Raw genomic sequence first — 25,962 nt, 5'->3', positions numbered from 1 at the left:
GGCATATAGAAACATTCAATGTTTAGATAATAACAGACTTCCCAAAGTGGCCATACTCATTTACACTTTCAAGAGTTTATATAAGATACCCTGTCAATTCATATTTGCTGTAATAATTGGCACTGTCATACTCCTTAATTTTGCCCACTGAATGGGTCTAAATTGGTATCTCATTGTGGTTTTAATTTGCCTTTCCCAATCAGTGAAGTTGACCATCTCATAATGATTTTATTGGTCATATGTGTTTTTACTCCGAAATGTCTGTATTTCTTGCCCATATTCTATGGGCTAGTCTTTTCCTTATTAATTTTAAGAAATCTTTATTCTTCCTATTAATCTTTTGTTGGCCTATTAGGTTGTAAAAGCTTTCTTCCTATTGGTACCCTCTCTTTCTGTAAGATTCTTTTTGATGTTCAAATCTTAATTTTAATATAGCCAGATTTATTGATCTTTTTTTAAATTTTTATTTATGATAGTCACACACAGAAAGAGAGAGAGAGAGAGAGAGAGAGGCAGAGACACAGGCAGAGGGAGAAGCAGGCTCCATGCACTGGGAGCCCGACGTGGGATTTGACCCGGGACTCTAGGATCGCGCCCTGGGCCAAAGGCAGGCACTAAACCGCTGCGCCACCCAGGGATCCCCAGATTTATTGATCTTTTAAAATGTATCTTTAATAAATGCTTCTCACTCCAAAACCAGAAAGATATTTACCTATATCTTCTAATAGAATTTGTAAAATTTTACTTTTAATATTCAAGTCTTTAATTTATCTAGAGTTCTTTTTTCACAAATGGTATGAAGTAGGGATCAGTATCTGTTTTATATAGATAACCATTTTTTACAAATCCATTTATAAGATAGTCCTTCTATTCCCTATTGATCTGCCACAATACATCTATCATATATTAAAGTTCCATAAATGTATGGCTCTGAGTTTTTCATCTGCCCAAAGGTTTATTTTTCTACTTTTGAACAAATACCATACTATGTTTATACTGTAGCTTCAAAGTAAATCCTGTTACCTAGTAAAGAAAATCTTTCCTCCCTATTCTTGTTCTTTAGAAATGTTTGGACTTCTTGGGCCTTGACTCTTCCAAGAATAAGAGATCAAGTTCCATTAAAATCCTATTGAAATTTTTGCTGGGATTGTAGTAAGCCTATAAACCAATATGAGAATTGAAATATTTACAATCCTAAAGATTTTTCCTTTAAAGAAATAAATACCCTAGAATTTCACTTCATTTATTTAGAACTTCTTTGTCTAGTAAATCTCAATAGTTTTACACTTTCTTCATAGAAATCCTGCACATCTTTTTAAAACTTTTATCTGACATTTAAAAATATGTCAGAGGTGGTGTCTTTTGTTAAATTTTGTGATTATTTTGGCACGCAGGAATTAGCTAACTTTGCTAAATTCTCCTGTTATTTCTACTTGCCCCAGGAGTCCTTGATTTTCTCTGAAGCAATCATGCCACCAGCAAATAATGACTGTTCTATTTCCTCCTTCCAATTCTTATTCCTCTACCTTCTTTTTCTTGCCTTACCATACCAACAAAAACTGTCGATACAAGATCAAACAGAAGTGATGATACAGGGCACCCTTGTCTCATTCCTGATTTTAAATTGAATGCTACTGTTGTTCACCATTAAGTATGTTTGCCATGGTGTAATTCTTTCATCAGATTAAGCAAATTTTTGACTTGGTAAGAATTTTTATCATGAATTTATACTAAATTTCTTTTTAAAAAAAGTTGCATGGTGACATTTTATTTCCTGCTTTAGGGAGGGTATACTTTTTCAGTTATTTTTTTATAAATTTATTTTTTATTGGTGTTCAATTTGCCAACATATAGAATAACACCCAGTGCTCATCCCAAGTGCCCACCTCAGTGCCCGTCATACTAAATTTCTATGAAATATTTATCCGTATCTTTTTTTTAAAAGATTTTATTCATTTGAGAGAGAGCATGAGAAGAGGGAGGGACAGAGAGAGGGGAAGAAGCAGACTCCCCACTGAGCATAGCGCCTGATGCGGAGCTTGATCCCAGGACCCTGAGATCATGATCTGAGCCAAAGGTAGACACAACCAAGACACCCAGGTGCCTCTCTCTATATCTTTTTAAATGACTGTGTTATTTTTGCCCTCAAAGCTGTTAATGTTATGAATTACACTTACAGATTTTCTGTAAATCTATTTGCATACTTCAGACAACTCTACATGGCGTATCTTACTTTGTATACTCTGTAGGACTAACTTTGCAAATATTTTTATTTAGGATTTCTACACTGAGATCCCAAAGAAATAATCTGTAATTTTTCTTTCTCAGACTATCCTTGTCTTACCTGGGGATTGGGGATCAAGATTGCATGGCCTCATGTGATGAGATAAGCATTGGGTGTTATATGCAACTGATGAATTAATGAACTCTACATCTGAAACTAGTGATGTGCCATATGTTGGCTAATTGAATTTAAATTTTTTAAAAAATTATGGCCTTATGGCCACTTACTTATGGCCTCATAAGTGAGTTAGGGAATACCCCTCTTTTTCTATTCTCTATTACACTTTGTAATAAGTTTGGTATGTTTTGTAAAAGTTTAGTAGAACTTGCCTACAAAACCACTGGTCTCAGATGATTTTTATATTGCTTTAATGTCTTTAACAGATAGTGTAGCACTACTAAGGACTTCTATTTCTTCTTAATTCTATCAGTAGATTACATTTTTCTATGAATCTGTCCATCTACTTCAAATGTGTTTATGTAGTGTGGAGATATTATGAACAACAAAATGGACACTTTTGCTCTCAGTTTCATTTATGCTTCAGATTCTTGAAATTTTAAAGTTGTGACTAAAAGAAGGAGAATACTAGTTTTTTAATTACTTTTTTTTCCTTGATCATCCTTGCCACAGGATTGTCTTATTTTATTAGTTTCTTCAAAAAACCAACTTTTGATTCTGTTGATCTTCTGTATTATATTTTTGTTTTCTATTTCATTGATTTTGGCTATTTTTCTCATCTCCTCCTTTCTCCTCCCTTCTACTTCCTATAAATTTATCATTTTATTTATTTTATATTTAAAATGTTTAACTTAAAGATAGCACCTCTTATTGTGTAGAATTTAAGTCTAGGTTATTACAAATTTTCTCATTTTATTTTCCTTGGTCTTTGCTAATTTTTGAAAGAAACACCAAATTTTATTCAAGTATTTGATTATCTTTACTTCCTACACCTCTAGCTACATCTCTTAAATTTGCTTCCTTCTGAGTCTCTTTTCTGATAGTGTTTTCAATATGGGTCCTTGTTTAACCGTTTGAGGCTTTATATGCCTGAAAATATTTTTATTATGCCAAAACAAATGATAATTTGACTGGATATAAATTTAGACTCAAAGCTCTTTTATCTTTTCAATACTTTAAAAATATTATCATTGTCAGAGTGCTCAGTCACTGTCAGGATGGCTCAGTCAGTTAAGAGTCTGCCTTCGGCTCAAGTCATGATCCCAGAGTCATGATCCCAGATTGAGCCCTGGGTAGGGCTCCCTGCTCAGCTGGGAATCTGCTTCTCCCTCTCCCCTTGGCCCTCCTTGCCACCGGTGCTGTCTCTCAAATAAATAAATAAAATCTTTAAAATAAAAACTAAAAATAAAAATATTACCATCGTCTTTCTGTTGCTCATATAAAGCCTAAGATCCTTTTCCATTAGAACTGACCTGTTTTCTCTCTCTAGAAACTCTTAGAATTTTATCTTTGCCTGTAAGATTTTTTATTTTACTATAATTTTACTAAAGGTTTCTCCTTATCACTCTTGTTTGGTGCTGCATATGAGGTTCTACAACTTGAATTCTGGGAAATTTGTTCTCATCACTTCAAATATTTCTTCTCCACTTTTACTTTTCTTAAAAGAAGACTTCAGCTACCTCCATTTTGACCTCAAACTTTCCGACTCAGTAAATTCTTTCCCACTTATCTCTTAATTTAGGCAAAAGACACTACAGGCAGAGCATACCCCATAGAAACTGAAACTGCTCCTCAAGCAGTAAGGACTGCCCTGAGCTAGCAAGACCCCATCCATGACTGACCCCAAGACAATGATCCACCTGATTCTTGCTCCCCACCTGCATATACCCACCAACCTTTGTCCCACATTTTCCTTGTGTAAACTTAGAAGTATTTTCAGCACTTTCATTCTTTGTGACACTAGTCCACTGTCTTCCCAGTGTTGGCCTCACTGAAATAAATTCCTTTCTTGTTTTACCACCATTGGGTTTTGTCAGTGGAGAATGACCAAATTTGGTCTTTTTGGTACCCCCAGAGCCCAGTGCTCTTGCACCCCTGCACCCGACAATGTCTTGACACTCTACTTATCTATAAATTGAAGTTTTCATTGCAATTCAGTCTTTATCTGAAATTCAGTCTTTAACTTTTGTTTTATGTATTCTTTTTCTTCTTCCCTGCTTCCTTCTGGAAGAGCTCCTTAATCTGATCTTCCAGCTTGCTCATTTGTTTTTCAGCCATGTCCATTCTATCTCAACTGTTACATGATTTTTGCTCTTACATATTTTTCATGCCTGGTAATTCCTCTTGACTTCAGTGCTTTTCTTCCCAACTATTTATTATGGATATTTTATATTTGTTAAACCTTGGATTTAATATATTTACTTCTAGTGTCATCTTTGATTCAGGCTGTTGTTTTCTTTTGAAGTAGTTGTGCTCCTAATGTGTCATTACTTTGGCCTGTGAGCATATATTTCTCTGATGGTATCAGCTATTCTGAGCATTTGGTGTGGGAAAAGACCAAAGGGTAAATCCCAGTCTATGTCAACCTCCAGTGAGTTTAAGGAGGGGAGAAGGGATAACCCTAGGGTGAGAGCACCAGAGTACCATCATTAATTGCTCTGGCTGGGTATCATGTCATCAAGCAACTCTTGAAGTCAGGGCCCTATTTTCAGACCCACTCCACCCTCCACCCCTGAAGGAGAAGCAGTCTTAAGAGAAGGTACTCTTCGATTATAATTCACCAGCCCTCGGGGCTAGAGGGAGTTGTGGTGGCTTGTTCCATAAATGCTCAAGGGCAGTCATCCCCACCAGCTTTTCACACTCTGGCTTCTGGTTATGAGGCCACTGAAACCAGTAGTCTGAGCCTCTGTTGCTAATTCCACAAAGCCTTGCAGCATTTCTTTTCCTTCAGTGCCTGTGTTTCTTGGTCACATCACTTCAAAGAATGAAGAGAGAGACCAGGCAAAGAGTGGTAGGCAGCAAAGCAAAGTTAATTGGGTGATAGTACAAAGCTCCCCAAGCCAGAGTGCACTCCAGAGGGTTGTCCTGGGAGTTTCTAAATCTAGGGGTTTTTTATGAGATTGTTGTAGGGCTGTTTTAATCTTATTAACCCTCCATGTCCTGTCACCCAATCAGGTTTTTGTACACATGCTCATCTACCTATCAGGTAGTTGTTTATGTGGCAAAGGGTGGAGCGCTCCTTTCAGGGTGGTGTAGTATAACAAGATGGGGTCTTTTTCCTTTTAAGGGTAATTTCCTCTTAGGACAGGAAGGGGTAGGGTTGGAGGAAGGGGAGGGTTGGTAGGGAAGGCTAGCCCCTGCCTGCCTTTCTTCCAACTATCCGCCATTAAAAGTGTCCTGCCCCAGGTTTCAGTTATACACACAGATATGTGTGTGCACGCACACACACACCCCATGCTTCCCTGTTCCTGGACATTTTTCCTGTCCCCCCACCCCCATCATTTCCTAGTTTCATGATGATTTTCCTCTACAATTCTTCCAAGATTGATCTTGGGGCCAGCATCCATCCCCTGGTAATTTCTATCTTGGCTAATTTAGAGCTATACATAGATTTATACTAGGCAAATTATGAAACGAGTATCCTTTGGGAGCTTGGCTGCATTCAAAATCTCCATTACAATGCTTACCTAACTGAACGTCTTATCCCTATCATCAAGGTCTCTATGCTATTCCTTGCCTTCTTCACATTCCACTAATTGATGCTTATCTTTGCCCTATGGAGATACCTTATTGACCCCATCATGAAACTAATGGGGAAAATTAGAATAGCAGAGAGGAAGGCCTAGAGACTTTTTCTCCATGTAAGCAAAGTGCATTTAAATTGTGATTTTTCTGAAGGCTATTGCATTTGCTTTGCTTAATCCAAAGGAATAAGGCTTTACAGAAGGGAAGTAGCAGGCTGCTGGGGGAGACATTTTAGGCAAATGTGATTTTTTTTAGCTTTCAAATTTCAACTGTGTAGAATCACATATCCATATAATAATTCCAATTAATGCTTATAAGCTAACAACAATTATTGTATAAGTCAACTTGTATCTTCTCAAGTCTAATGGATCAAAATCTACTTCATGATTTGATATATAGAATATCATGTAATGTGGTCCTAACCTACACCATCAGCCTATCCTTCTAATATCCTTTGTAACTCTTCAGTCGTGATATTTTCAGCTTCTTCCCACCTCAAGATACAAATCTTTTCACTTTCGCTGGTAAAGTTCTCCCTACATCTCATGCCCTGGCTTACTCCTAAATGCCATTTCCCTAGGGAAACTTCTTGACCTCTACACCCCCAGACCAGATCAGGACCTCATGTTACACAATCTTATAGCAGGCAGTACTTTTCTTTTAGAGCATTTACTGTAATTGAAATTAACCAGTGAAATATATGGAGAAGAGGGAAATTGGTATAACTACTGAGAAGCAGGAAAGAAAGCATTTGAATTTTTTTTTTGAGCAAATAAATATCCAACGCTTATTATGTTCCAGGCATTGTATCAAGTAACTTGGAATATAGTGGGGATAGAGGTAGACCACTCCTCTTCACTTTAATCACCCATTCTTGAGGATCTTCCCTGGATCTTACCACCACCTAAAATAATATCTAACTCAAATATACCAGCACAGACATGACTCTTTCTCAGGATCTTCCCTGCCCTCACTCTCATCTCATTTATACTTCACAAATTCTTAAGTCCTCCACTTTCTCATCCATCTCCCTGTCCCTTCTTATCCTCCTGTATTTCTCTCTCCAGACTGCATGGTGCTTGTTTTCAGTGGATTTTTCTTGCCTAATTCTCAACTCCCTTCCCCCTTTAACACTCAGCAAACTCCAGCCCTGTATCCATCTGACATCCAGGATACCAGACATTGCCGGAAAAGTCCCATGAGCATGTGGATTGGTATTCCTACCAATTCATGGTTTTCCCCCCTCACTTGAACTATCTTGGAACTTCCTGTTGCCCAGCAAGTTTGCTATGTGTCCTAGGCAACTTCCTCCCTCATTCTCATTGCAGATTTTTCACACCTCCACAACTCATCTAAAGCTTCCATTCCTCTACTCTCACACTCTGTGGATGGTCTGCTTCCTACTGCACAAAGGGTACTGATGCCAATGGTAAAGATTCTGCATTGTAAAATACCCACTTACCTGCAGACAAAGCAGCCTTGCTTCCTTTCCAACCTACACTTGAGTAAAGGAAGCATCTCACCTCCTCACCAAAGAGTCCTTTGTGTTCTAGATTTCTTTGTCCTTTGCTCTCATCACCTCTACTTCAATCTCTCCTCTGACTCTTTCCAAAAAATTAAGTCTCTACCAATTTAAAAAAAAAAAAAACAACAGCTTCTCTTGACTCTATGTCCCATCTACCTTCATTCTTTCACAGACAAATTTCTTGAAAAAAAATAAAACTGTCTATACTCCTTTTTTGTCACACTTCCCATTCGATGAATTCTTTCCATCTTTACCTTGCTTGAAATCTTTTTCATGATTGAGAGTATTACTTCCTTTTTGAAATTCTTCTGCCTCTCCTTGGTAGGGAGGGGATGCTTCTCTTATTTTCCCATTCCTGTGAGTGCTGATTCTGTTTTTTCCTTCACTCTTTTATTTGGAAGGAAGGGGTTTAAGGGGAGAGGTAGGTGGGTGACTTGTTTTTGTATTTTATATTAAAAAAATTTTTTTAAGATTTTATTTATTTGAAAGAATGTGTGAGAGGAAGAGCGAGACAGCACAAGCTGAGGGGAGGGCCAGAGGGACAGGGAGAAGCAGACTCCCCACTAAGCAGAGATCCTAAAGCAGGACCAGATCCCAGGACTCTGGGATCATGACCTGAACCGAAGACAGATGCTTAACTGACTGAGTCACCCAGGTGCCTCTGTATTTTTATCTTTAGACTAGTGAACTAAGCAAATAAATTTTAATCCCCAGTCTTGGAGACTAAAAATATATGTAAATTTAAAAATAATTTTTGTAGTTACAAACAAGAAATTTAAGTTCAAACATTTAAACCATCTAAATGAATCTGGTAAAATTAGGTCCAAAAAAAAATTTTTTTTAAAATTAGGTCAAAATTAATAGTCACCAAAATTGGATAATTATATTAAAAAACAAGTGTACACAGTTGTGGCTCCCAAAATACACCTACAAAACCAGAAAGAACAAGTCTACTGGTAAATTAGATAATAAGGCTCCAGTTTTTACAATATAACATATTTTCTAAGACTTCAGATGAGAAAAGAATGACTACTTACTTGTAATGTTTATTCCCTTAAGAGATGAGTCATAATGGTGAAAACTCAAAACCAGGCCCCTCATGAATCTGTGGGTGTATCCCCTGAGCTGTGAGTAACAGGTGGCTGCAATGTCTTCTCCTCAATGCTTGGTATTCCCATTGCATGATACCCTCTGCATCCTTGACTTCACCTAACGGTATAATCAATCTCTAAATTTTCTACCTAGTTCTCTCCACTGAGCTCCAGAATTATGTATCCAGAGCTTATAAACAGCAATAAGAACACATAGCTCCTAGCACAACTCACTCTGTGCCAGCACCCAGTCATAATATATGTTGATATTGGCAAATTATTTGTCTTCACAATATCTTCATATATATTAGAGAAATAAGAACTAAGTGTCTGAATGAAATAGATTGTATGTTCTTTGCGACTGGGTTCAGATTTTCATCCACCTTTGTATGTTTAGTGTCCAGCAGAGTAAATGGTACATGGTAAGCTCTCAGTAATTGGTTGCACCTGTTACTCCTGTCAAAAGCCTGGTAGCAATCTTCAACATCTCTGTCTTCCTCATCCCTTACATTTCATCACTGCCACAGTTGGAATCCATTGCTCCAGCAGCTTCCTACCAGTTGCAGCTTCAGAATTTCTTTGAAGGGGTTGAAGAGCAGCAGTCTGGCTAAAAGGAGAAGAGAGAGCCCTCCGTGACTGGGTCTCCTATCTTTCCATTTTGTCTGTGAACTCTTTCATCACTGAGTCTCAAAGTCCATAATTGATGGCAGTTATCTGAGCGCATCATGCCTCTTCATACCTTCAGGACCATCATTCATGATGCTTCTTCTTCAGATGCTCATCCAAGCTTTTCCCACCTGGGCAAGTCTTACTATGCCTTCACAATTCAAGTTTCATCTTTTGGAAGCCTTCCTGCAAACCCTTAAATTAAGCTAAATGCTTCTCCTTTAAGCTCCCTGTGCAAACCTCTTCTCTTGGCTCTCACCACATTAAATTACAAGTATTTGTTTATGTGTCTACCCTCCTCACAATAATCTTCTGAAGTAGGCCCTGCTCTTAGCACTATTTAACAGATAACAAACTAAAGCAGAGAAAGGCTACCCAATTTTCCCAAGGTCACCAGCTAAGAAGTAGTAGATCCACGATTCACATTCAAGAACTCAGATTTTAGAGCTCCCACTCAAAAGCATAAGATCCCCAAGAGCAGAGACTAGCTTTTTCACGTTTGCATCCTCAGTGTCATCTATGGTGCCTAGCACATGAATGCAATAAATGTCAAAGTAAACTGCATTTGTGGAGTTCTGCTTAAAAGTTCAAGAATTTCAAAAATGACTAAGATACGATTCTTAAAGAAGTTCACAAACACCCTATTGAGATTAGGGGAGATTAGTAAAATACTCCAATAATAGGAAATAATGAGCTAAATGGAAAGGAACTGAGAATTGAGTAGCTTGTACTTTGAAATGTTGATATTAGAATACTGAGGACCCTCTTTAGAATCTTATCCCAGTGGTGCCTGGGTGGCTCAGTTGGTTGGGTGTCTGCCTTTGACTCAGGTCATGATCCCAGGGTCCTGCTCCATGGGAGCTGGCTTCTCTCTCTCCTCTCTGCCCATGATCTCTGTTGCTATCTCTCTCTCAAACAAATGAATAAAATCTTTAAAAAACAAACAAAATCTAATTATAAAACAAAACAAAGCAAAACAAGAATCTTATCCCAATAGTACAGACATAGAATCTTCCTGGGGGCACCTAGGTGGCTCAGGCAGTTGAGTGTCCAACTCTTGATTTCAGCTCGGGTCATGATCTCAAGGTTGTGGAATTGAGCCCTGTGTCAGTCTCCACACTCAGTTGAAGTCTGCCTGAGATTGTTTCCCCTCTCCTTGCCCTTCCCCCTGCTGGCATTATCTCTTGTCTCTAAAATAAATAAATAAATCTTAAAAAAAATATCTTCCTGGAACTCATGGTTGTATGAAAACCCAACTCCAATGGCTGTTGACCAATAAATTGTTGGACATCAAACTGGAAGACATCAAGTGACAAGCTCTAAAACTCTGGCCCAGGATTTGCCCTGTTTACCAGTTAACCCTACCCGTCATAAGCCATACACTGTGGTAATTATTCTTTATATCACTGTTCTGGTACAATAAAGATATAGAAGGCATGCTGATAGAACTAGCCTATGGCTCCAAGAACAAAGATTAGGTAATTTGATACATGGCCGAGTAAAGAATCAAAATGGTTCTATTACCTCGAACAATGAGCAAAATCAGTAAGATGACATTTTAACTATCAGAATTTCCATTTATATTTATAAAAAATCAACTGCCCAGGAAAATGGTAATAATAATTGTTATTTCTAAAGACCCAGAAATTTTAGTTGGCCTTAATCTTAACCCTGGGCTATAGCTGCCAAAACCAGCACAATCTTTGGCTGACAGAGTATGAGTAGAGGTCTAGATCAAAGGACAGATGGGCCAGTGTTCTGCATTGCTTAGACTACACCTGGGCTACTGTGTTCAGTTTGGGGAACAATATTTGAAGAGACATTGAAAAGCCAGAGTCCAGAGAAGCACAAGAAGAAAGGGGAGAGAGCTAGAAACATAATTAGCTAGACTGTGAAGTTGAGAATGTTTTGCCTTGACAATAGAAAAAAAATTACAATAGGTATGTGTCTGTTTATAATGTCTTGCACCAGAGAAAAAGAACTAAAACTGGACAGAAGTCTGAAAAAGCAGCTTTGAATACAATATGAGTGTGTATTTTTTACTGAAATGAACTGTTTCACATAGATTACATGTGAGACGTGTAATGAAGCATGAAGCATGAAGCAGGAAACCACGGCTTGATGCCATCTGTCAAGTGTCTAGAGATTTCTGTATCAGATGGGAAGATGGACTCCTATGATACTCTCTGAGATCCCTTTCAAATTTAGGATCCTAAGAAAATCTGTCATCTGGGAGAAGATACAAAAATTTTGAAATTAATTTCAAAGTTTAGAGAGACTCACATGTTCTTCACTAGAGAAGATCCATTGCAGCTAAAACTACACTTGAAACATTGAAACCTGGGGCATGGTTATCCATCCTTTAAAGGAGCCAAAGAAAGTTTTGCTTAAATAATGTCAATCCTCTAGTTTTATTTCCATAATAGTATCTTCAATATAGTGGCACTCACATTTTCATTAACCTGACAGATTGATGCATATTTTGGGAATACTTCTATTTTATACCCATGAAAAGCTCTTGTAATTGGCACAGGTCAGTGATTTGGATTTTCTGATGTACTTTCTGTCTTGTGAAATATAAAAAGCAAAGTATTCATTTTAGCTTTTTAATCTCTTTTTTCTAAGCAAGGTCCTGCAATAAAGATTCCACCAGTTTTCTGTTTTGAACTAAATCTAAATTCAGTCCTAAGCCTACTGGTAGGTTGACTTTTATTCAGTCCTAAAAGGATAATACAGCAAAAAATGCAGATGTTGTTCATGATCAAGGAAACATGGTACTTGTCTTTTTTTCAAGTTCATGGGCTATCAGCTTCAGCAAAATATGTACAGCACTATGTGAACCATGAAGGTTCTTCCCCCTCATATTTCAAATCACTCTTTCATTAACTCTTTGCTAACTCTTCTCCTCATTCTACATTTTTTTCTAAGTTCAGTATGTTATAGAATTCTTATCTCAGCTTCTCACCAACATTAATTATTTATATATGTATACCCTTTTGGCTTTTGACATGTTATCATTTTTTAATCAACTGAATGGCAAATATAGTGAACTCACATTAGCTGGGCATATTGCATATTAGAGGTCAAGGAGATAGGAAATCTGGTATCCAGAGTACTCTACCTCATTGATACTAAAACTAGAGATGAAGAAGATGGGAATTAAATGAAGCCTCTCTTACCTTCTCTTTCTTCCTTTTATATTCTTTCTCCTGATGTGTGGTGGTGGTATGTGTTTGGTGGGGGGTGGGGGAGGAAAGGAGAGGAGAAGAGACACACAAGATTAAAATTGCAGAGGGAAAAGTAAATCTCTTGGACTGAGGAAACAGAGCTGAATCACAGAGTCCAAGCTTGCAATACTTAGAACCCTGGAGAAATGTATGCGGACTATTTACAGCCTACTAGTAATTTTCAGTGGTGCACCTGCTGCATTTCCAAAGGGGCAAGGCTTATTTTTGGCACAACCCCTCCTACTTACTTCTCCTCTATCTCTGGCTTCTCTTTCTCTGACCTCCAGACACTCAGCATCCTCATACTGATCTCTGGTTTGCCAAAAACCTGTTGGTACTCCCTGCCATCTCTTTCTCCTCTTTCCAGCTCCAAATCAAGTCTTATTCCCAGACTGTGCAAGGAGGTAGTTGGCCTGGTTATCTGATTAAAATAATCAGATAGAAAAGAGTCTGATTTCTGTTTGAAATATGTACTTTAAAGGAGGAGGTGTTAGTTTTAGTTGGGTCTTTATTTGCATTTTCTTGTTTTTTTTTAATATATTTTTTTATTGAAGTTCAATTTGCCAACATATAGTATGACACCCAGTGCTCATCCCGTCAAGTGCCCCCCCCTCAGTGCCAGTCACCCCATCCCCCAACCTGCCTTCCCTTCCACTACTCCTTGTTCATTTTCCAGAGTTAGGAGTCTCTCATGTTTTGCCACCCTCTCTAATTTTTCCCATTCATTTTCCCTTATAATCCCTTTCACTATTTCTTATATTCCCCGTATGAGTGAAACCATATAATGTTTGTCCTTCTCCGATTGACTTACTTCACTCAGCATAATACCCTCCAGTTCCATCCACATTGAAGCAAATGGTGAGTGAGTATTTGTCGTTTCTAATGCCTGAGTAATATTCCATTGTATATATAGAACACATCTTCTTTATCCATTCATCTTTTGATGGACCCCAAGGCTCCCTCCACAGTTTGGCTATTGTGGACATTGCCGCTATAAACATTTGGGGTGCAGGTCCTGCCATTTCACTGCATCTGTATCTTTGGGGTAAATACCCAGTAGTGCAATTGCTGGGTCGTAAGGTAGCCCTATTTTTAACTCTTTGAGAAACCTCCACACAGTTTTCCAGAGTGGCTGTATCAGTTCACATTCCCACCAAAAGTGCAACAGGGTTCCCCTTTCTCCACATCCTCTCCAACAGCATTTTCTGGTTCTTGAGTAAGTAGCTTTTCATCAAATTCCCAAATTTCCACTCTCAGAGCACTTAAACACATTCATCTAACTGGCAAAATGTATATGAAAACTCTTTGAGTTCAGGTATATATATGTGGGCTCCTGGTCTTGTTTGACAAATCCTCATCCTACTCTCCTCAATCCAGAAATCTCCCCCTCTTCACTTTTGCAAACAACGTAATTCACAGCAGAATAAGATATTGCTTGGGGAGAGTGCAAGACAAGCACAGTGAGCAGGTGGGCAGCCCAAGAACCAGCTGATTTTACACAAAGAATATTAAATTAATGAATACATATACACAGATATTTTCATTTAAAAAATTAAAACAGAGGTTGCAAGATCAATGCAATATCTACCATATACTCTTTATCTAGATTTACCAGTGTAACATTTTTCCACATTATCTATCTTTGCTAAACCATCTGAGAGTAAGTTACCTATATCAAAAGCTTTTATCCCTAAATATTTCAGTGTGTCTCTTAATAAGGGTACACTTTTTCATAATAATTACAAAATTCAAGAAGCTAAACATTTAAATAAAACTATTATCTAATATAGAACCTATATTAAAATTTCAACAATTGTCCTGAAAACATTCCTTCATAGCACTTTTCTCCGAATTCGGGATTACATGTTGCCTTTAGTGACAGTCTCTTTAATCCCTTAAATCTATAAGAGATTTCAGCCTTTTCTTTGTCATTCATGACAATGACCTTTCTTTTAAGAGTATAGGCCAGTGGATGAGTAGAACATTTCTCAATCTGAATTTTTCTGATTGTGATTAGATTCAGAATATGGATTCAGAATATATATGGGATCTTGTATCCTATCCTTGTATCTCACATCATAAGGGCACATCATGTCATTTTTTCCCATAACTGGCTACATGATTATTTGGTTAGGGTGGTGCCTGTCCAATTTCTCAACTGTTACTACTTTGTCATGAATAAGAAATCTGAGGATACTTTGGGAGTATGTAAATATCTTGTCTCGGTGATTTTAATAACTATTTTAGGATTTTAAAATCTATTGACTATTCCATATCAGAATCAATTATTACCACAATGGTTGCAAAATGGTGACTTCCTAATTTCATCATTTCCTCCAGTGTAATAGTTGTCAAGAATTATTTCTCCCCTCCTGCCTTTATAGTCAACGTTTTAAGAATAAATATGCCTTTGTGTATTCTTTTTGGAAATTCATTGTGTTATAACCCATTTTGATCCTTACTCACTGGTGATGCTCAAATTGTCCCGGTTTTGGTAAGTGGAGGGGTAGCTTTCAAGCTGGCTCTCGTTTCCTTTTGACATGTGCTCCATTACTCTGAAAATCTTGTCTCCTGGCACAAGAGCTTCGTGGATATTTCATACTTTCCCTCTTTCTGCCCTCAAATCAACCATTTCTCAAGTCTGGTTCCTTTCAGCAGAGCTTGGCATTTAGAAAGCAAGATCTGAAGGCATGTGTAGTCTATCTCAAAATATGAAAATCACTGTGTTCCTGTTTCCTTGGGCCACTGCATGGAAGACTGGTGTGTGGTGGTCTGCAATCCTAGCTCCACCGTCACCTGCACGCCCCTGGCGATGGCCTTCCTTCCTTGGGGTTTGACTTATCATCTGAAAAGAAACTGGATTAGGTGCCTTTGCAGGGTCACCGACACGTTTGTGCATCTGGCAAAAGCTACACTCCCATCTCCCCAGAGACCGTCTCAAAAGAAGCAAAAAATTCGCATACATTTTAGGAGGAGCTGAGGCTCTGACGTCCGTCCCTGGCTCTGGCTCGGGAGCTCTGTGTGTCTTCAGACGCTGACATTCCGTGAGGACGTCCGTGAGCGACCGTGCTGCTGTCAGAATGATTCCTCAGACATCAACGTGTGGAGGGATTTATGTAGAAACAGGATCTCTATGGATCCGAAGAAAGGCCCGCGAGCAACGCGCTGCCTCAGGCGGTCCTCCGCCGCGGCCGCAGCTGCGGGCGCTGGGCAGGCACAGGTGAGAGGTTTTGGCGGGAAGGCCCCCAGGTGGACGGAGAGGGCGGGGGCGGGGGAAGGAAGAGCGCCGAGCCGGTGCGGGCCGCTGCACCCCTCCGTTCCGCCCACCAGGGCCCGCTCTTGCCCTTCGGCTGGGCGGCCGCCCCGCCCCTGGCAGCCGCGAGGCGGCGGAGAAGCCCGGGCGCCCGAGTCCGGAAGGAACGCGCCGTCCAGGCCCCGCCCGTCTCCCCCCGCGCCCGCCCTCCCGGCCGCCGACGTCTGCGGGGCTCCGGTCGCCATGGCGACCAATCGAGGCCCGGGCCCGCCCCCGCCTCCCGGCCCCGGCCCCCTGACGTCGGCGCACGTCAGCGGCGGCGCGCGCCTGGCTGGGCCCAGCCGAGCGGGAGGGAGCGAGCGAGGGAGCGAGCGGAGCGGCGTCGCCGGAGCCCAGCCGCGCCGCCGGCCCGCCAGCCCGCCCGCCCGCCCGCCCGCGCTCCAGTCCGCCGTGTCTAGCAGCGGGGCCCAGCATGGTCATGGCGGATGGCCCGAAGCACTTGCAGCGCGGGCCGGTCCGGGTGGGGTTCTACGACATCGAGGGCACGCTGGGCAAGGGTAACTTCGCTGTGGTGAAGCTGGGGCGGCACCGGATCACCAAGACGGAGGTGCGGCCCGGGGCTCGGCGGGAGTGCGAGGCGGGCGTCCGGGGGAGAGGGGCGGCCGCGGCGGGCGGGTGCGGGCGGACGGCTGGGTCTCTAGCGGCGGCGGGGGGCCTGGGAGGCGCGGGGCCCGGCACCGCACCCGCACCGCACCCGCACCGCACCCGCACCCGGGGTCGTCCGGTTGGGAACCCGGCCACCCGGCCGCCCGGCCGGGGCTTCGCCTTGTCTGCGCCGCCCGCGGTGGCCGCACGGAATTTCTCCCCGAGCCTCCCACCCGGGCCGTGACCCGGTCTGTGGCCTCCGCTCCGGAGCCCAAGTTCCGCGTCTTCCCTGCTCTCGGCGGGGGGTGGGGTGGGAGGGGAGTGCGGGCGCGGGTGCTCCCGGGCCGCGCGGCGAGGGGCCGGCTGCGCCCGGGCTCCGGGGCTCCCGGGACGGGGCACTGCGGCGCCCCCGTGAGCGCGGCGCCTCTCCCGGGCCCCGCGGGGAAGGGGCCCCGGTGGCCGGGAATGCCCGGACGGCCATTGTCCATCTCCTCTCCTTCCTTTTGCCCGACAGCGTCTCGGAGTGGGTGTCAGGCGGGCTTGATCCCGCGCCTGAGGCTTTTCCATCTAATACTCCAGACAATAGAACGGGTTAGGATGGTCATCTCTGCGTTGGCACAGCGGGCGGCTGGGTCTCGCTCCGCCCGGGTCGCCCCTACCAGGTGCGCGTCCTGGCGGCGCACACGCGCTCCCTAAGCCACCTCGATCCTGCGTCTCTACTCCTAGAGCCCTCAAGCTGCTTCCTGGCGCTGAATCCGGCAGCCCCCACTCCGCGGCACATTCTGATGCACCGTACAGATTTCCTCCCCAGTCTCCCTTCTTACCTAACCCGCCCCCCTTCCTTTCACTGCCTCAAGCTGCTCTCCTCAGGGTCTCTATTTTAAGACGTGCAAATTAAATACTTCAGGAAAACAGTAGAAACAAAACCATTCTTTAGAATAAAACCTTGTGTTTTTGATGTACTCTACCCTGCCTTAGTGTAGTTGTTCTGGAGTTTCGTCCCTTTTCGGGTTGTTGTTTTCTCTCTCTCTCTCTCTCTCTCTCCTCTTTCTTCCCTTTCCCCCAGTTTTCATCCTACTCAGTTTTTCCCCTTATTCGTGCGAATGTGCTACAGTTTGAATATGCACTAACCTACGAAATGGATTTTCAGAATGGCTGTGGGAGGTGAAGGACATTTGGAAACTTCAGTGATTTTTGCTGCTGTGGTTCTTGAAAGTTTTGCTTAATGTGAAGGAATCCATTTCCAAAAAGCAGGGGCGTAGGTTACTGTGTCATCTTCACTTTTTGCCCGCCCCCCCACCCCCCACGGTGAGGTATTTCAAATCCGACTTCTTTTATATACCATCAGGACCAAGGTCACAAATTTTCTCTCACGAATTTTACCATTCTTACTAATTATACTAAGTTCGTGATGATAAATAATGTGACTGTAGTGAGATCACTGAATCTTGATCCCAGCATTTCTAAAAATGAAGGAATTGATTCCATTTCTCTAAAGAACCATGGCCTAATGCCATGCTATTTCCCCATAAATTACATTCAAAGAAGGCATTTTTAATGTGTATTTTTATGAGTCCTTGCTTAATGATTCTAAAAATCAAGCAAATTGTGCACTAAAGAAAGCTTCTACAGAACTTTGGAACATTTTTATGTCGGTGAATTCCAAACCCATTAGTTCATAATTTTTTTTCCTCATCGGCTTTTATCTGTATTGGTCGCGAGATTTAATTAACTCGGCTGTTCCTTATTAGGTCAAATATAGATAATAAGTTATCTATTTAAAGCTGTTTAGGTGGAGCTGGAAATGAGTGACACTTTCTCTTGAGGTTGACAGTTCAAACCCAGTCCCTTTTAAACTGATATATCTGGTGGAGCTAGGGGGCGCTGCGGAGTAGTGCCGTGGTTTGGCTATCAGATCCTGAGATCAATGCATTTGTAATATTGAAGGCACGGGTCAGATCGTGAAAGATGGCTCAGATCCCGGTATATATGTGTAAAATGATTTACTTTAAAAGCTAAATTTCTAGTCCATAGAACCTGTCTCCCTTTGCTTTTCAAAAGAAAACATGTGAAAGAAATAATGTGAATTTGAGATGGGTGAATGTTTCTGGTAATTTGGTTGTGAATGGAAATTTTAAAGTTTAAATTTTAAAGAGAGGGAATGAGGGAAATAGGGAAACTAATGAAGAGAAAAGTTCTCGTAGATCTCAAGTTTTGCAAAGTTGCCCTGTAAACTTTTGTGGTAATTTGCATTAAGAATTGTTTAGCAATGGCACCGATACATTCGTTTCTTACACTATTAATGAGGATTTTTAAAGCAGTGTTATCTTCACTCATTGACTGGATAAATATTTCTGTCTTCAATAAATACAACTGCCTCAAATACTATATAATTAAGATGGCTAATGGAAACCTTAAAGTTTTATTTACCATTATTTTAGGTTCTCATTGCTGAACGTACTACAGTAATTAGAGTGAAAACAATTCAAGTGGCATGAAGAGCAGTATCAGCCAAATACCATGATTATACTTTTTATAGAAATTTCTTCAATATACTATAGTATGGTTTAAGATCAATATAAGTTTGTGTTTTAAAACTTAGAGGGCTTTTTTTCCCCCTATGTTTGAACCCAACGCAAATTTTAGGGCTTAGTATAAATGTCTGTGTGGTAAACAATTGGACCTTGTTATTTTTACTTGGCTCTCTCTGTCTCTTCTTCCCAATCCCTGAAGAATGATGTATTTTCTACAGAGCTTGGGAGATCCAAGACTGTTTGCCTTTTAGGAAAAGAAAAATCAGTACACAAAAAGAGATCTTCATTTTGGTCTAATCTATCAAATAGCTTAACATTGATTGTTTAAGAAGTATAATTACATCATCATCTGAAGCTGTATTCTCATGTTGGATCTCTATGTAAATTTTGCACACAAAAGGGAAGGCAGGTGGTGGAAGAATCCAGCTTCCTAATATAATACTTCAGAAAAGCTTTGTAGTGTTGGTTTCTGGTTTATGAATTAGAGTAGCTAATTTTATAAAATTAGCATAATGGGAAAAGAATAATAGCATTTAGACTGTTAAACTATTTTAGGCAATAGTGGTTGCTATTTTGCTATGCTGTGAGTGTCCTTGAGTAGTGTTTTATTAAAACAGTGCTAGCAAAGAATTTTTTCCTTCTAATTGTATGGCTAGTTTTTTGTTGGATTTGTCAAATAAAATTCCAAAAAAGCCATTTGTGCCCTTGAGTTGCTTTTGTTTTCTATTAAAGAAATAGTCTTACTGTAGAAAACATAAAGAAGAATATACAGTGCACAAAAAGTACATGTGCAATTCCTCCACCAATCGGAGTAAATCATTCTCATGGCATATTTCCCTCTAGTCTTTTTTTAAAAAATATTTTTTTCCATAGATGAGATCACATACCACATACGCTTATATAAATTGCATGCTTTTTTCCACTTTATAGCATATTTTACATGCTGTATAAAGCAGTTGTATTACATACAACTTTATAAACTTTTTAATAGCTGCATAGTGTTCTACCTTGTAGATGAATTCTGTCTTATTGAACAGTTTTCATATTATTGAACATTTCCAGTTTTCACTTATGGTAAATAATTTGGGTGAATAACATTTGCATATGTAACTCTATGTCTGCAGTTTTTTCTGGGGGAGGGGTCAGAAAGGAGGAGTGGAATTCAGAGGCAAATTCCTAGAAAGGAAATTACCTGGATGCAAAAACTGGTAGCAAGAACATTCTGAAAACTGCTTTTGTTCACTGAAAAGCTTTCTGTGTGTATTTTGGGGCTTTTAATTTTAGGCATAATTCTTTGCTACCTTAAAATGTAAGTATTTTTAAAGCTTTCCAAATAAAGTATCAAAATTGCATTTTAGAGCAAGTGTAGAAACAACAAAAAAAGAATTTATACCCTGATTACAGTGTTTCTTGAAGAAGAGAACTTATTTTTTAATACATTTGAATTTTATATCTTCCTTTAAAATTTTAGGACTCCTCACTAGTCTTGGTATTAATCTTATGCTCTGAAATATTCCATATTTTAAGAAGCAGCTATACTATGTACAACAGAAGGACTGGTTACCAGATAACTTAAGCGCTATTATTTGTATCTGGGTCTGTGTATGGTCTTTATAGTGTGTTGAAGTGAAAATTGTATTTGTCCTGAAATATATGTGCTGTATGAGAAACTGTTGTCTAGTTTCTTGGCACTCCAGACAAGTAATGTTTGTCATATTATTCTGCTAAATATTGCTCAAAAGGATCTGTTCTTTTTGGGGAGTGGTTGGGGACAAACATCCAAAATAAGAGTTGTGTAAATTTTTATATTCTGTAGAAATTTTTAACTTTAACAGAGTTTAATGCGTTCTGATTTTAATTCCACTGGGAAATTCTGAATATCTGGCAATTAAGAAAAACATTTATTTGGAAATAACTGAAACTGGCTTCCATTCCTGGATTCGTATGCTGACATTTGACTTATGGGCCAGTGCTGATGATAGAGTCAACTTCTTGGAGCCAAATGGATTCCACAAATTCATGAATATGCCATTCTTTTCTATATAGTATACCTAGGACCTCTTCTTCTACCTCTGTATTTTTGAAAAAAAATGTTTTTAATGTATTAATATGCCTTTATACAGAACACTTATGGGGAATGGTTTCTCAACCTTCAAGGAGAAACAGTCCCTATATCCAGTTTGAGATTATTAGAAGAACGAGAGGCAGCTATATTTGGGGATTTCATCAGAAACTCTTCATTTCAAATATATTTTTAAAATACTTTAAACAGTTAAAGTGATAAATGATGGAGGAATTAGACTGAAAAATGATGCTAAAATTTAAGTCTTCTCTAAGATAAACATAGTATTTATGAGTCGCCCCCCCCAGTTAAAAAAATATTCATGTTCATTGTAGATATTGTTGAAAAACTCAAGAAAATAAATATCCTTAATGCTACCATTCAGACCAAGATATCACCACTATTTAACATTTGGTTCATAGCCTCTTAGTTATTCACATTTATTGTATGTGTCAGTAATGAATTTGATGTCATCTATACTTAATTTTTTTTACTTAATGTGTTAACACTTCCCCGGGTTAAAACAAACAAACAAACAAAAAAAGTCTAGAGCATTGTTAAATAGCATTCTTACATATCATATGATTGTATTTTATTTCATCAGTTTCCTACTATGGAACATTTAGATCGTTTCTCTATTTTGCTGTTTCTCTTTCTAAGGCACTGTTTCAGAGGGTGTTCTTGTGTGTGTGTGTGTGTGTGTGTGTGTGTGTCTTTGTGCACTTATCTGTAATTCCCTCAGGGTAATCCCCTGGCGATAGAATTCCTGGGTCAAGCAATAAATATGTCCCTACATCTACATCATACTGTCTGAGATGCCAAATTATCCTCTAGAAATGTTGTATCTGTTAATTTTCACCAGGAAGAAATAATTTACCAGGAATATTATTTTTAAAATCTTTCCCAGTTGATAGGGGAAAATAATTTTTATTTTAATTAACATTTCTGATTTAACATTTTTCTTTATTTTGATTGCATGGTTTTATAAGACGACTATTTCTTTTGTGAATTGCTTTTTTTGTCCTTTGGCTCATTTTTTAAATTGGGTTGTCATTAATGATATGCTTAAATAATTTTAAAGATAGAGTTTTTTAAATCATTTCTTTTATAGTCTTAATCCTTGGTTCAATTTCTATGGATCTAAAAATGTAATGACATTAACCTTTTCTTCAGTCTCTTTTCCTTACCCACCATTGGAAAAGTCAGATTAAGTATATAATTTGAGAATTTATTGCATTATATAGATTCTTATATTCAATTTTGAGGTGCCTGGGGAACTCGGTTAAGTGTCTGCCTCTTTAAGATCAGTTCAGGTCATGATCTCAGGGTTCTGAGATTGAGCCCCAAGTTAAACTCTATCCTCAGCAGGGAGTCTGTTTAAGATTCTCTCTCTCCCTCACCTCTGCCTCCTCCCTCCCTTGCTCATGCTGTCTCTCACTCAAATAAATTATTTTTTTAATAAATAATAACAATCCATTTTAAATTGGATTCTAACTTATTTATACTTAGAAGATAACTAGAGAACTCCATGTTAGTTTTACTATTTACTTTCCCTGCTTTCAGAAACCCTTTCTTTGAAGAACCGCTCAGTCACATTGACTTGTCAAAATGTACGTGCTTTGATGTATAAGCTTGTAAAGTACATTTAGTGTTTAATCTTGAAGATCTAATTGTATGATAAGAATAATGCTCTTTGGTACTCTAGAAAGACTGTGTACAATTAGTATATTACTGGTAAATAGCACTGAAACAACTGTTACCTGAGATGGCAAACATATGTTAATCCCTTCTGATTTTTTTTAATAGAAATATTGTTCTTATTGTGTAACTTCCTTATAAAGTCCCCCAAAGCTACTTTTGTATGTGTGGTTTCTCTAAATGCATAAGATGAATATTTCTTTAATGAGAAGTAAAAAACAACTTTTGTTAAATTATCAAAAAGACGGGATAACATTACCATTAAATTGCATTTTGAAAAGAGAAAAAGTATCTTTTGTCTGTCATCATAAGCTTTCACTTCTGCTCATACAGTTAAACCCTTGTCTTCGGTACAAATTTGCATTTTATATGTTGTTACTTTTACATGTATTGTGTTTTACTTTGTTGGAAACCTTTATAGTAGTCTTTTCATTAATATTTAAATTTTAGAAAATATAGCCATTTTATAGAAAGTTTAGAAAATAAAATGAAAATGACTAATATTTCACAAATAGAGAAGTTAGCATATTTGATAAATATAATAACTTCATTTTTTGTTTTTCCTTTTAGAAAAGTAATTCATGCTTGTTGAAGAAAAATTGCACAGAAACCTATAAAGCAGAAAAGTAAAATAATCTACAGTTTTTTTCACCCACAGATTACATTTTTGTCATAGTTGTATCTAGTTTTTCCTGGTCTTCTTATATACCTACCTCGTGTTGAGACTGCACTTAAACACTGATTTTTTTTAATTTAATATTTTCGTTTAAGCAATCCTCTGTATTATTAAGAAAAACTATTCTAGGGACACCTGGGCGACTCAGTGGTTAAGCGTCTGTCTGCCTTCAGCTCAGGGCATGATCCTGGAGTCCCAGGATTGAGTCCCATATTGGGCTCCCTGCATGGAGCTGCTTCTCTCTCTCCTATGTCTTTGCCCCCCCACCTCATGAATATATAAATAAATAATTTTTTTAAAAAAGGAAAAAACTATTTTTTTGAAAAAACTATTTTAATAGCTGTGTAACAGTCATAACATAAGCTTACTGTAATTCATGTAATTACCACTTGTTTCTATTTTTATATTATAAATAATATTCATTGAATATATTTACAAATAAGTCTTAACCCTCATTTCAGATTTCCTTTAAATAATTTCTCAGGGGAGCCCCTGGGTGGTTCAGTTGGTTAAGTGACTGCCTTCAGCTCGGGTGGTAACACCGGGGTCCTGGGATCGAGCCTCACGGTTGGGCTCCCTGCTCAGCGAGGAGTCTGCTTCTCCCTCTCCTTCTGCCCCTCCCCCACTCATGGGCTCACTCTCTTGGGTAAATAAATAAAATCTAAAAAATAAAATCTTTGTTTAAAAAAATATTTTAAATGAGTTGGAAAAATTAGGGTGACAAAACATGAGAGACTCCTAACTCTGGGAAACGAACAAAGGGTAGTGGAAGGGGAGGTGGGTGGGAAGATGAGGTAACTGGGTGATGGGCACGGAGAAGGGCACTTGATGGGATGAGTACTGGGTGTTATATGTGTTGGCAAATCAAATTTCAATTAAAAAAAATTCTCAGAAATAGATTCCTCAGGCTAAGTGAGATGAGTGATGACAGCGTTATATTACTTTAAGTTCTACAATGATTCAACAATTCTATACATTACTCGGTGCTCATCACAGTGTGCTCTATTTTTGTTTTTAATTTTTTTAATTTGAGTATCATTGATACACAATTCTACGTTATTTTCAAGTGTACAACTTAGTGCTTTGCAAAAATTATATATACATTATACGGTGTTTACCACAAGTGTAGCCATCAGTCCTGTTACATTGTCCCGTGATGTTGCTTTTACTGTATTATTGACTATATTTGTTAAACTGTGCCCTTTATTCTGTGACTTACTCATTCCAGAAATGGACGCCTGTATCTCCTTCTCTACTTCACCCAGTGCCCCACCTCCTTCTCTTCTGGCAACTATCAATTTGTTCTCTGTATTTATAGGTCTGATTCTGTTTTTTGTTTATTCATTTGTGTGTGTGTGTTTTAGATTCCACTTAGGAATGGAGTCATATGGTATTTGTCTTCTCAATTTGATTTATTTCACTTAACATAGTATCTTCTAGGTCCAGCCACGATGTCTGAAATGGCATGATCTCACCCCCTTTTTCCCTTAATCTCACCCTTTTTAATGGCTGCATAATACTCCAGCGTGTGTGTGTGTGTGTGTGTGTGTGCATGTACATGCATGTGTGTCACACACATATACACAGTATTGATGGACACTTAGGCTGCTTCCATATCTCGGCTATTGTAAATAATGCTGCAATAAACATGACTCCATACATATTTTTTTGAATTAGTGTTTTTGTTTTCTTTCAATGAATGCTCATTAGTGGAATTAATGGATCATATGGTATTTCTATTTTTAATTTTTGAGGAACCTTTATACTATTTTCCACAAGTGGTCTTGCCAGTTTATATTCCCAACAACAGTGCAAGAAGGTTCCTTCTTCTCCAGATCCTCATCAATACTTGTTACTTGTCTTTTTTTTTTTAATTATTGATTTATGATAGTCACACACACAGAGAGAGAGAGAGAGAGAGAGAGGCAGAGAGAGGCAGAGAGAGAAGCAGGCTCCATGCACCGGGAGCCCGACGTGGGACTCGATCTCGATCTCGGGTCTCCAGGATTGCGCCCTGGGCCAAAGGCAGGTGCCAAACCGCTGCGCCACCTAGGGATCCCTGTTACATGTCTTTTTGATCTTAGTTGTTAAGACTGGTTTAAGTTGATAACTCATTGTGATTTTGGTTTGCATTTCAGTAATGATGAGTAATGTTGAGCATCTTTTCATGGATCTCTTGGCCATCTGGGTGTCATCTTTGGAACAAGGTCAATTCAGATCCTCTGCCCATTTTTCATTTGATTTGTTTTTTTGTTGTATGAGTTTTTTGTATATTTTGGATATTAACCTCTTCATAGATATATCATGTGCAAATATCTTCTTCTATTCAGTAGATTGCCTTTTTGGTTTTTTGTTGGTTTCCTTTGCTGTGCAAAAAGCTTTTTATTTGGTGTAGTCCTAATAGTTTATTTTTGCTTTTGTTTCCCTTGCTAAAGGAGACTTATCTAGAAAAATGTTGGTATGGCCAGTGTCAGAGAAATTAAATTACTGCCTGTGCTCTGTTCTGATTTTTTTATGGTTTCAGGTCTCACATTTAGGTCTTATATCCATTTTGAGGGTTTTTTTGTTGTATGGTGTTAGAAAGTGATCCAGTTTCATT

The 25,962-nt window shown here is 39.1% G+C and overlaps 1 protein-coding gene and 1 long non-coding RNA gene across 3 annotated transcripts in view; one reads left to right on the top strand and one right to left on the bottom strand.

Annotated features, from left to right (window-relative positions):
• The window catches only part of LOC119876290, a 79,684-nt gene extending 63,796 nt beyond the window's left edge, over positions 1-15,888 (bottom strand). Inside the window, exon 1 of the long non-coding RNA XR_005359291.1 lies at positions 15,459-15,888. This is a non-coding gene — a long non-coding RNA (uncharacterized LOC119876290). The remainder of the gene's footprint in view (positions 1-15,458) is intronic.
• A 332-nt stretch (positions 15,889-16,220) lies between these two features.
• Positions 16,221-25,962, top strand: part of SIK2 (salt inducible kinase 2) — a 125,613-nt gene continuing 115,871 nt past the window's right edge. Inside the window, exon 1 of one of the 2 annotated variants that reach the window (XM_038536203.1) lies at positions 16,221-16,355. In XM_038536203.1, the coding sequence (XP_038392131.1) occupies positions 16,221-16,355 (135 nt within the window). Of the gene's footprint in view, positions 16,356-24,618; positions 24,682-25,962 lie in introns of those variants that run through there. The other variant, XM_038536204.1, reaches the window with a different exon arrangement.

This window comes from Canis lupus, chromosome 5 (genome assembly GCF_011100685.1).
Source record: "Canis lupus familiaris isolate Mischka breed German Shepherd chromosome 5, alternate assembly UU_Cfam_GSD_1.0, whole genome shotgun sequence".
Classification (NCBI taxonomy): domain Eukaryota; kingdom Metazoa; phylum Chordata; class Mammalia; order Carnivora; family Canidae; genus Canis; species Canis lupus.
The sequence above is the reverse complement of the archived record's forward strand: the minus strand, read 5'-3'. Positions and strand labels throughout refer to the sequence as shown.